Here is a 12,009-nt window from a genome sequence, read left to right on the forward strand (position 1 = left end):
CCCTACTGCCAGAGCAAAGCCTGCCTGCGGGCTGAATTGGTGTGCGTTGAGGTAAAACAAACTGTGTGCTACGGAAGGGTTCAACCTTCTGCCACCCACTAGCGGTTTTACTTGAGTAACGTGATCCCACCATTCCTGGCTTTAGATTTTTTCCCTAGAAAAGGAGGTGACAGTACCTGTCGTGCTTCTTTAAAAGCATATGATTATGAGTGTCTAAGGAGCTCTTTGCAAAAGATGAGTTATGTGTTTGTATATCATTGATGTTATTTTCACACTTCCTCACTTTTGTCCATTTTTTTTCCCCCTCATCTTGGTTATTACCTGGGGCCAGGACCCTCTTTAAGTTCATGAAGAAATTTGAAGCTATTCTTAGTGAACCCTGCCGGTCATCTCTGATGGAGAGTGACACAGAGGAACAGTCTGACTTTCTGGCGCAGCCAACAGAAGCAGCCACTAGTGAAGCGTCCCCCATTCAGAATCTGAACAAGGCTCTGAGGGAGACCCTGTTAGCCCGGCCAGCAGCTGTGCAGGTACTGGCTTGTGGAGTGGTGTCTGCATATTCCTGGACAGTCAGGTGGGATTTATGCTTTCTGTGTAAGGAGTGTTCTTAGAACTAGTCAAGGAAAAATGCCTTTAAAATCTTCCTCTTTGTATGTACAACATAGAGCATTTGTATTGTCTGCCTGACTCCACTGAAAGTATAATAGTAGCCTGTGGGAAATAAGTGTGCTTATCTGTGAACATTTCGTTTACCAACAACAAAAGATTTGAAGCATCAGTGAAGGAATGTGCCATTGAAGCAGCTGCACAAGGAGTGAATGTGTGCAGGGATGTGCTAGTTTGTAGTGGTTGCCAGTGACCATGGTGTAAGTATTCTCACTGTGGCCAAATTAAGTACCAGCAGTTCTTCAGCCAGCTCTTAGCTAGCTCGCAAAATTCCTGAACATTTAGCCATCACAGAGACTTGGAGTGAAGAGGTCTATTACAGGTTGGTTGTTCCTGCTGTATATCCTTGGGTGTACGGAGATCCAGGATTTGGGGAGGGGCATGTCTCAAAAGAGTAGTCATTTTTGTCTCTTACTGTCCTTCCCACTCTGGGCCCATAGACTTAGCAATGGAGAGATCCTTAAGCTGTTCTTAATATTTTACTAGTACAGAAAGCACCGTAGAAATTGAGTCTTTAGTCATGATATGACTCTACAGATAAGATGGCTGCTGAGTTTTTTTTTTCATTGTATTTGTCAACTCACTGCTTCTGTCACGCTGATCAGAAACTGACTTGCTATTGATGACAGCATAGGAATATCAGAGATTCTTCAGGGAAAACAATAGTGAAAATATGTTCCTATGGATGAAAGCTTTTCCTTTCATCTACTATTTGAGCTCTTGGTACTTGAACAGGAAGTGGAGGGTAGGAGAGAAGGTAGTCGAAGTAGGGTTTGGCAGATCAGGTTTGCCCTGCCCTGCAGCAGAGCACCTCAGAGGCAGCGTGTATTACGAGTCACTCTGTTGGGTTCAGCAGCCAGGACTGGAGTCTCCTTGTGGCTGGCACAGAAGCCCTGCCGGAGGTGAGGGTGGGGGGTCCTTGATTACCGTGATCTCATGTGGAGCAGCAGTACGTTTTCTAACCATCTATGGTACGTAACTATTTTAATTTTGGTTATGCTACATTTGTTCCTGTCAGATTTCAGAGATGGGGAGAAGAAAATTTAATATTTGCTGAGCTTCGTGTGTGCGGAGGGATGCAGCATTTAAATTTAGTGCCCATGCAGGTTAGTGCTGTTACTGTTGTTGTTGGCAGGAAGGTTAACCTCTATTCTGTCTCGTAGGCCACAGTTCCAGAGCAGTGTCAGGGTGCTCCTTTCCCCTTGGAGGGAGAGCTTCTGTATCGCTTGCCAAAGCTCACAAAACGAATGAGGAAGATGTGCCTGACACTGATGAAGGACAGCCGCCTCCCTCACCTAGTGGAGAGCCTCGATCAGTTCACTGGTGGGTACCAGCAGCCCAGGGCAGGGGTGGGATTTGCTCTCTTTCCCCAGTGGCCCAAGAAGGCTGGGAATTTGTCACCTGTGTCCTTTTTTTGATATCTTGAATAATGTTGAGCAATTAATTGAATAAAGAAGTGGGCTAAAATTTACCAGCAGAGCCCAGACATAGGAGCCAGCTGGGATTACATGAACTTTCATCATAATTTTTATCCTGTCCTCCTCTCATGTAAACTCATGCTGTGTTGTGCCATTTTCTAAGCAGCCTTGTCTGTAACAGCTCCTGTTAGTAGGGGCATGAGTAAAGGGCTCAGAGATGGATTTCCCAGAGTCTCGAAGCTGTCCCCACTTCTCAGTGTTTTCTCTTTGGATAAAGGAAAAAGAAGATTCATCCACAGCCCCCTTGCTTTCTTCACTTCAGATAAGCATAGCAGTTTCATCTCCCTGAACACTTTTGCTCAGGGGAGTTGGAGCTGCAACTTGCTCTGTAATACAACAGCAATGGCTGGTGAGAGGATTCCAGAGCTTAATAGACAGTGTGGTTTGTTGGCAGCCCCTTACCACTTCCCCCACAGTGTGTGGTGTCAGAGTGAGGCAGGCCCTCTTTCAATTAGGTTATGGTTCGATATCAGGGAGCTCTTTAATTTGAAGACTTGTTAGAATAGAAGCCTAATATCCATTGCTCATTGGCATTTCTCTCTCAGCCTGATACGTGTAAACGGAATACCATTCCCATGTGCATCTTCTGGAAAGGGCACCCACTCTGTATGATGTAGAGCATTCTCTCCTCTAACCTCCCAACGACACCAGTGTAATGCACGAGGTTGCGTGCCCTCATCTGGAAGGCTGGGCTGGCTGTATCAGTTTGCTGGTGCTGCCTTAACAAAGTACCACCTATTGGACAGCTTAAACAACAAATGTTCTCACAGTTCTGAAGGCTGAAAGTCCAAGAACAGAGTATTAGACTTCTTCTGAGTCCTATTTGGCTTACAGATGGCTGTTTTCTTACTATGTCTTTTATATCTGTGTCCTAAACTCTTTTAAGGACACCACTCAGATTAGATTAGGACCCACCCATATAACCTCATTTTACCTTAATTACCAGCATCTCTTTAAAGGCCCTATCTCCAAAAGATAGTCACATTCTGAGGTACTGAGACTTAGGATTTCAACATGAGTTGGGGGTGAGTATAGTCAGCCCATAGTAGTGCCTGTGGCAGGTAACTGTTACAGATACCTCTGGGTATTCAGGAAGGCAGCATGGTGCTGGAGAAATAATTTGGTCTTGGGTAATTGTGATACATTGATGAGTCTTTAGGATTTTCATGTTTCTCCCTCAGGTGAAGTAATTTCCTCTGTGAGTGAGCTGCAAAGCTTAAAGGTGGAGCCCTCCGCAGAGAAGGAGAAGCAGAGGTCAGAAGCCAAACACATTCTCATGCAGAAGCAGCGAGCGTTAGCAGACCTCTTTAAGCACCTTGCAAAAACGGGTAAGGTTCTCAGTTGAAACCCCATAAAGTATAATCACCAGCTTTTAGGGAGAAAAACAGCACGGGTGATTTGTCTAGAGACAGTGCAGAATAGAAGGTGGCAGGCAAGGTTTTGAAATGCCATTCTGAGAGTTCCAGTCACACACGAAATCCTGTGATATGAACCATTTGTGATTCCCAAATACTTCCACAGTTTTATAATGAGGTTTCTCAGAAGTCATGTTTTTTTTTTTCATCATCATATGTTGTATAGCATCCACCCTTCAAGCATAGCCTAGTGAGCAGTGCTTCTCAAACTTGGATGCATGTACAAGTCACTCTGGCTGTTTTCTTGTCTAAACAGAAGGTAGGTTCTATTTCAGTGAGTGTGGGGCAGGGCCTGAGCATCTGCTTTCTAACAGGCTTCTTGGGTGGTGCTGTTCTAAGGACTTGAGTTTCAGTAGCAGTGGCAGAACAGGCAGAAGTGGGCGTGGCACATCCATTCTCTCCTGAGCTGCTTTATTTAAACACACGCTCTTTCTTTCTAGGTTTGTCGTATCGCAAAGGTCTCGCCTGGGCCCGTTCAAAAAACCCTCAAGAGATTCTTCATCTTCACCCATTGGATCTCCGGAGCTCATTGTCTATAGTCAGCAGCACTCAGGAGGCTGATTCTAGGTTTGTTTGGGTTTTTTTTTTAATTATAAATGAAACCAGTCATTAAAGCCTCCATGTCCTCATTTGCTAAAGTGGGGATAGCAATACCTGCCTGGCTCAGGATCTGCCTTGTGGTGAGCATTCAGCAAATGCTCATTTTCTTTTCTTCCTTTATCTTTCTTCCTTGTATTTGCCTCTCCCATTATTTTTTTGCTTCTTTGATTTTCCTGAGGTCTCTTTACTTCTTTTGAATGTACAAGTGAAAATCTGCTAGAGAATAGCCACAGTTTTAGCTGTTTCACATCTATAAGCCTCTTATAAGCTGTAATATATTCTTGATTTTGAGAATCTATAAACCTGAGACAGAGCTGTCTCTTTTAACTACAGCCGGGTTGTTGTGAATGACGATTTGCATGAACTGGGTATGGCATACATTTATTTGTGTTTGGTTTGCTCAATAGCCTCAGTGCTTTAAATTCAAATTCACAACATTGTAAGAAGTATAAATTTTACATAAACATTCTGTATTTTCAGTTTTTCAGGAAGATTTGGCCAGGTGGGCTAGCTTTCCCATATGGTCAGAGTTGACTGTAACTCCCTTCTCTTGACAGGACACATGCTCTCCAGTTCCCTGTGGTCCATAACAATTCCTGCTCTTCCACACTGACGCCAGCTGTCTTTGCCATGTACCACTTTGTGCTTGGCTCTCCTTAATCATTTATTATCTGCTTGGCTTCTGTAGGCATCAGAATTTAAGATCTGTAGTCTCCATTGCTAAGATATTTATAAAGTTTTCATTAAGGAAACCATGTGGTTATAGTTTACCCTGCTGTACTTTCAGTGCTAAGTATATCATACAATACATCCTTTGCATTAAGGACTGGTGAGTGCCTCAAAGAAGTAAATTTATTTAGACTCTTGGCTTTTGTTGAGGCTAAATATATTAATCTCTGACTCTTTAGGATCTGGGTTTGGAAATAGTGGTTTCAATTAAATAAATCACTTTTTTTTTTTTTTTTGCAGGCTTCTTACAGAAATTTCATCTTCGTGGGATGGGTGCCAGAAGTATTTTTATCGCTCTCTTGCACGGCATGCCAGACTCAGTGCAGCTCTAGAAGCCCCTGCCAAGGTTAGACTGGTAGAACCTCTACCTCCTGGGGCCCAGGGAGAGCTCCAGCTCTGTTGACCCCATGGCAGCGTTCTCAGACCTTGTCAAGTAATAGCATCCCGTTGGTGGAAGTGACTGAGCTTTGTGCTGAACATCATTAAACTTGCAATACAATCACTGTAATATTGTGCCTAATCAGAGAACATCTTATGACAAATTCTATTATTCAGCATTTGCCAGCAGGATCAAATGCGTAAGAAAAATTACAGAAGATAAAATTCAAATTGAGATTCCCCTTATGAATTGAGAAATGACCACTGGTATCAATTTGGCATTAGATCTATTTCCTGTTTATGAAATATCATTGATCCTTGGGACCATAATTTGAGAAGCGATGCTCAGAAAGATCAGTGTGTTGCCCTCCTCTAGAGTACAGCACTTCCAAAGCTTAACTGATATTCTTCCTCTGAGCATTTTGGATGAAGTAGCTTTCTGGTGGTGCCTACATGTGGTGGGGGGCATTGCCAGCAACACCTTCAGCATGCTTCCTTCTCCTCCTGCCAGGAGATGGGTATGGGCAACATTGAACGATGTAAAGGGTTCTCAGCACATTTGATGAAGATACTTATCCGGCAGCGGCGCTCCCTGACTACACTGACTGAGCAGTGGATCCTCCTCAGGTACCAGCTGACTAGTTGGGTTTGTGGCCTGAATTAGGAAGAATTACGTGGGTCAGCTCAGAGTTGCTGCATGTGCTGCTCTCCATTGTGAAATGAAATTTGAGGCCTGAAAAAAACAGGTGGGGGTTCTTTTGGCTTTTGGTGCTGTCCCTCTCCTTCCTGGTTCTGGCAACACCTCCTAAGAGAAAAGGGCCTGGGCTGAGCCAGACAGTAAATATTGCCATGGCTGACCCTGCACCTGGGGCTGGAATGAGGGTGTATGTGTGGTCAATAGTCCATATGGGTCAAGAGATGGGGTTTTTGTTCATGATAATCAGGGCGTCTCAGTCTTGGCACAGACCCGATTGGAATCTGCTTTTTGGACCACGACGTTTCAGTTCCCAGCCATGCATGGAGGCTCCTCAACAGAAGTAGATACTTAAAAGATGAGAACGGTTGGGAAGTCTGTTACCATCTGTGGAGGGTTAAGAGGCAGTATTTCCAGACTAACCACTTCAATATCAGCTATTTTCTGTTTCACTCATAGGGCTTTATTAGATAAGTGTATTACATTTGCTAGATTTAAAAACAAATAATGGTTGAAGTCACTGCATTGGTATGACTCTGAGAGGTGAGAGGGTTGTAAAGGGGGCAGGTGATAAGCACTGAGTTTTGATACCTCTGAAAGACTGAATGATGGGTTTGAGCACTTTGGAAGGCATTCTGGTAAACTTCTTACCTATTGGAGGAGTCCTCTATTTCAGTTACGTGAAAAAGCCCGTGCTTGGTTCAGAAATGAATGGATTTATTGTTAAAAACAACATGATGACACAGACTAAGGTGGCGTGTGTTTTTGCCATGGCTTTCTCTGCACAGGAACCTCTTTGGCTGTGTGCAGGAGATTCACAGCAGGCTGACAGGGCCACCGCTGTACCCTGTGGCCTTTCCCCCTCAGGATGCTGTGCAGCAGTGGACAGAGAGGCTGCAGCATGTGGCCATGCAGAGTCAGATCCTGCTTGAGCAGCTCTCCTGGCTCCTCCAGTGCTGCCCTGGTACAGGGTCCGCTCCAGGCCAAGGTGATGCTCAGGCACAGGGTCAGCCTTCTGTTCTGGACCCAGAAGGACCAGAGCTCACCCCAGGACAGCTTTCCAGAGCAGTGAAGGACCTTATCCCATCAGATCTGAGCTACCCATCCCCAGTACCTGGAAATCAGCTGCCCTGTGGTTGCCGGATGCGGAAACAGGATGAGCTTTGGCAACAGTCAACATCAAGATTAACAGAGATGCTGAAAACCATTAAAACAGTGAAAGCTGATGTTGACAGAATTAGGCAGCAGTCTTGTGAGACTCTCTTTCATTCTTGGTGAGTGTGCCTATGCCTCTACTCTTCCTCTGTCTGCTTGGGTGCTTGTTCAGAGTTTAGTGATGGGGTAAAATTATGAAAGGGCTTATGCTTCAGTCCTCCATTTTTCAGTGGACAGTCATAGTGCTTTGTGGCGTATGTCTTAGCTGTAAACCTTTGAATACAGTCAGTCACGCTATGCTTCCATATTCATGGTTGGAGGGATCACTGTATGTGTAGGTGTGTTAGTGCCTTTCAACATTGTGGTATTTCTGTTGCAGGAAAGATTTTGAAGTTTGCTCTGCTGGGCTGAGTTGCCTGTCCCAGGTGTCATCTCATTTACAAGGCCTAGAATCCCTGTTCATTCTTCCAAGGAGGGAGGCTGAGCAAACAGACCAACAAATGGCATTAGTTGAGAGCCTGGAATATATCAGAGGAGAAATCAGTAAAGCCACAGATGAATTTACTACCTGGAAGACACATCTGCTCACGTCAGGCACCCAAGGAGGTAAGGACCGCTACTCAGGGAGTAAAAGCCTGGCATAGGAACGATGTCTTGTAGACGAAGCCTAAATTATCCTGGAGACACATACTGTTTTATTCTAGACCTATCTGTCCAGGGTTTCTAGGCAGACAGGTATCGTTGAAACACACACACAGCTCTGAACTTTTTTTCTGACATTCGTTCGAGTCCCTCGCCTTTGGATTGTCATGTCAATTTCTTTGTGGCGCACGTGTATAGAGACAGGACAGGCTCCCTCAGCTGTTACAGACAGTTCTCCCTTAGACTGGAAAGCTGAGGGTGATATTTGGACTAAGTTAGTGTTTATACATACCATCTAAACTGTCGTTCTCATGTGTCTGACATTTTGTAGCAAAATTGTTTTAATGCAAGACAATAAATTTTCAGGTTTATTTAGGCAAGGACTGTGTCTCATTCATATCTTTGTATCCAGCACAGCTTGGCACAGTGGCTGACCCATACATAGTAGGTGCTTACAGGAGGCCATTTGTTAATGTAACAAGTGAAGGTTTCTGATAATATCCTGAAGCGAATGATCAGGTTTTTTGTTTGTTTGTACCATATTACTTAATAGGAAACCAAATGTTGGATGAAGGGTTTGTGGAAGACTTTGCAGAGCAAATGGAAACTGCCATCCGGTCTATCCTTTATGCCATCCAGAACTTAGCAGAAAGAAACTGTAAAAAGTCAGACAAGAGCACTGACCAGACAAGGTCACAAGAAGAGGAAGGTATGTCGGAAATTAGGCAAAAATTAGTTTCATACTTGTTAATTTTTCAGCGTCATGGATTTTTTTGGTCACTTAATATTTAAGAGCATGTTAGGAATAATGACTGGATGAATGGGGATGAAAAGGGTTTGTTTTTGGTTATTCATCATGTTCTTTTCTGTGAATGAAAGAAGAAGCAGGCTTTGAGAGACTGCAACCAGGACATTTAACAAAACTCTTAGAGGAAGACTTCTGGGCTGATGTGAGCACTTTACATGTACAGAAAGTAATTTCTGCCATCTCTGAGCTGTTGGAGAGGCTGAAATCCTATGGTGAAGATGGCACAGCAGCAAAGCACACGGTAACCAACTGTTCTTTACTAGCCTCTTGCTGTTGGGAGTGGGCTGAGTAAGGGCACAGTGGGTTTCCATCTTGCTTTATGTGGGTGGTCCCAAAGCATGCTCTGCAGCAAAACCACTAAGAAGCTGATTTATTGATGCATGTAAACATCTTTAACAAACTTTGAAAACTGAGGGCTTGCTTGCTAAGGGTTTACTGGCAAATGTTGCTGCCATCAACTAAGGCTTGATGGTTGTGCCCTGCAAATATCATTCCTCTCACAATAAGCCAGCAGAGGAGGTTGTTGAATCCGAGAGTCCTGAGAGGCAACTTATTTTGTAGGTCTCTGTATGTTACTTCGTATTATTGCCTCCAGTGTCAGCTTCGATTTCCAGTGGAAATTGTTCATGAGCATTTTATTTTAAAAAAATACAAACAACCTTGTTAACTAAATGAGACTTGAGCGACGGAGAATTTAAAGTGTGCTTTCATGAGGGTTTGTATGAACAAGGAGGAAATATCGGCAGGCCTGTTAAAAATACAAAACCTTATCAGCAGTGACATTTAGTACATTCAGTTCACAGTGCTGGACAGTCATCGTTGCTATCTAGCTCCAGACCGGCTTCGTCACCATTTTTATCATGCCAAAGAAAACCTAGCACCCCTAAAGAAAACCTAGCACCCCTAAAGAAAACCTAGCACCCCTAAGGCAGTGTGAGCGGCCTTTCTGATCTGCTTCGTCCCCAGTTTTTCAGCCAGTCCTGCTGCTTGTTGGTGCGCCTGGAGCCCATGCTCTCCAGGTACTCGGACCTCGTCCTCTTCTTCCTGACCGTGTCTTTGGCGACTCATCGCAGCACTGCAAAGCTGCTCTCTGTACTTGCCCAGGTCTTTGTGGAGCTTGCCCAGAAGGTAAGGACTATTCGGGGCAGCTGGTACATTCTGGACCCGGTAGTGTTTTGTTTGACAGGCTTTTATCTTGGACTTTCACAGATAGCAGGAGGTGATTTGTTCTCCTGTGGATTATTTAGGGCTTTATCTGGCACCCTTGTAATAAGCCTCTTTCCACTAGTCTTGTGACCTACAGATCCCCCACTGATGAGCACTCTAGACTCCCAAAGGCTGCTGCTCTGAAGGCTGCTGCTTTCTTTTCACACCCTTTTGTGCCTGACCCCAATTTGAAGTAGTCTTCAGTTAACCCTGAGCTAGACTTGTAGGGTAGATGAATACTTAAGGCCAGTAAGTTTTATTTAAATCATTTTTATCTGGTTATGATGAAATGGTAATTGGTTTCTTCATGTTAGAGCATTTTTCTTTAATAGGGAAGCCATTCATTCATTCATCCATCTGTCCAGCCCCTGTACCCAGTAGGAGGCAGTCAAATCTAACATACTCACCACAGTATGATGATAATCTAATCATGGAGTATCCACTCCTTGAGTTAGTCACTAAACCTCTCTGAGCCTCAGTTTCCTCATTTATAAGATGAGATCTGCCTACATTCATTAGCATTTTTGTGATAACCCACTTCAATGGAATATAGTTATATATATCTATTTATTCAGTACCCCAATATATATTTATTGTTTTAGTATTCCAAGATTTCTCCCTAAGTACAGTACACATGAGATTTACTGAGGGAGATAGGAATTCACAAACTGAAGGTGAGGTCTAGGTCTCTCAGTTCGTTCTTCTCAGTATCTGGGATGTTGGAAAGGGTCACAGAGTGAAAGGCAAGCCCGTGCCCCGTGTCTAGAGGGTAGATGTGTGTATTTGTTGAGTAACACAATAAATGAGCGCATCAGATCTGCCTCCTCTGTCTGATGAGAGCTGATCCAGCCTCACACCCACCAGTTCTTGTTGGGAAACTGCGTGCACACGGCAGCCGAGGAACAAGGCACGGGGCCGGGGATCGGGGGCTGCCCAGGGACTCGGCGGTTTGTCCACGTGAACCGTTGCACACGTCTGACAGTTCTGGAATGGTTCGGCCTGTCTGGCTTGTGTGCGTTGTGGGGTGGGGTGTAGGGGTGGAAGTGCTTCTGCTAAAAGCAGGAGCCCGGCGGCTGTCCCAGGTGTAGCTGCTGTAGTGACGTGCCCTCCAGAAGGGTGTCCGCGTCTCCCCGTGCGGCCTCATTCCGCCTGCATCCGAATACATTTCTTTCGCAGTAATGTAGCTCAATGGGAAAATTAGGTAAGTTAACCAAAATGTCTTTTTAATTGATTTTCTAAGAATACATGTCCTAAAAGTGAGTTTGCCTTTCTTTCCATTTTATTGTGTCTAAATTGGATTCATACCCTTTCTGAGTAGCACAGAGGGAACTTGAAAGTAGGCTGGACATGGTGCTAAGGTAATAGATCTAGAAGTGCAAGTTGGGGGGAAGGCATATTTTTAAATATGTTAAAATTAACATTTTATTTGAGGAGCATGGCACAGAATTTCAGTTTTTAAAGTAGAAATGAACTCTCCCACTCGCAGCATCTGATTCAAGTTGCTGTGCCTCCAGGGTTCCATGCTTCTCCGGCTCACTGATTTGAGAAGTGAGTAAGAACAAAGCCCCTCTGGGATTTAGACACTGGGAGGACTGGTCTCCTTCAGTGATTTGCTCCTAAATGCTTCCCCTAGTATACATTATTCAAATTTCTTCTTGGCAAACATGACAGGTTACCACACACCAGAGGCCTCTCCAGAGTCAGAACCTCATCTATTAAATTTCATGTCAGGCTTTGAGACATAATAGCAGTTACCAGTAAGGAAGAAAATGCCAGAGGTCTACTGTACTTCCATCAGATTCAAAATACTGAGCTAGAGAAATAATTAAGGATATGTTTAAATTTTTTATATGTGGTATGACTGAAAATCCTTGTTTTTATTACTTTTGCACCTTACTGTTCACTCTTTTGTGTTCAAGGGATTTTGCCTGCCCAAAGAATTTATGGAAGATTCAGCAGGCGAGGGAGCAACTGAGTTCCATGACTATGAGGGAGGTGGGATTGGAGAAGGTGAGGGCATGAAGGATGTGAGTGACAAGATAGAAAATGAAGAACAGGTGGGTCTTCACATGTCTGAAATACGTTCAGATGTTACAGAAGATTGTTCCCTTTCCCCTTTCTTTTCAGTAAATTACAGACGTAAATGTGAATGGTTTTCAACCTGGGATCAGTGGACCTCGAGGAATACTAGGGTTTGGGAAGCAGATGTAAATAGAAAGTTTAAAGACCACACAAACA

The 12,009-nt window shown here is 44.1% G+C and overlaps 1 protein-coding gene across 5 annotated transcripts in view; it reads left to right on the plus strand.

The window, feature by feature from the left end:
- Positions 1 to 12,009, plus strand: part of MDN1 (midasin AAA ATPase 1) — a 149,542-nt gene that overhangs the window by 113,917 nt on the left and 23,616 nt on the right. For 4 of the 5 annotated variants that reach the window (XM_037131204.2, XM_053664765.1, XM_053664767.1 and 1 more), the window contains exons 73-84: positions 332 to 530; positions 1,830 to 1,989; positions 3,326 to 3,472; positions 4,000 to 4,126; positions 5,129 to 5,234; positions 5,778 to 5,893; positions 6,749 to 7,234; positions 7,495 to 7,721; positions 8,311 to 8,466; positions 8,637 to 8,806; positions 9,532 to 9,693; positions 11,691 to 11,828. In XM_037131204.2, coding sequence (XP_036987099.2) covers positions 332 to 530; positions 1,830 to 1,989; positions 3,326 to 3,472; positions 4,000 to 4,126; positions 5,129 to 5,234; positions 5,778 to 5,893; positions 6,749 to 7,234; positions 7,495 to 7,721; positions 8,311 to 8,466; positions 8,637 to 8,806; positions 9,532 to 9,693; positions 11,691 to 11,828 — 2,194 coding nt within the window. The remainder of the gene's footprint in view (positions 1 to 331; positions 531 to 1,829; positions 1,990 to 3,325; positions 3,473 to 3,999; positions 4,127 to 5,128; positions 5,235 to 5,777; positions 5,894 to 6,748; positions 7,235 to 7,494; positions 7,722 to 8,310; positions 8,467 to 8,636; positions 8,807 to 9,531; positions 9,694 to 11,690; positions 11,829 to 12,009) is intronic. The other variant, XM_053664766.1, reaches the window with a different exon arrangement.

Source organism: Artibeus jamaicensis, unplaced genomic scaffold, assembly GCF_021234435.1.
Source record: "Artibeus jamaicensis isolate MK-2021 breed Jamaican fruit bat unplaced genomic scaffold, CSHL_Jam_final contig_387, whole genome shotgun sequence".
NCBI classification, from domain to species: Eukaryota; Metazoa; Chordata; class Mammalia; order Chiroptera; family Phyllostomidae; genus Artibeus; species Artibeus jamaicensis.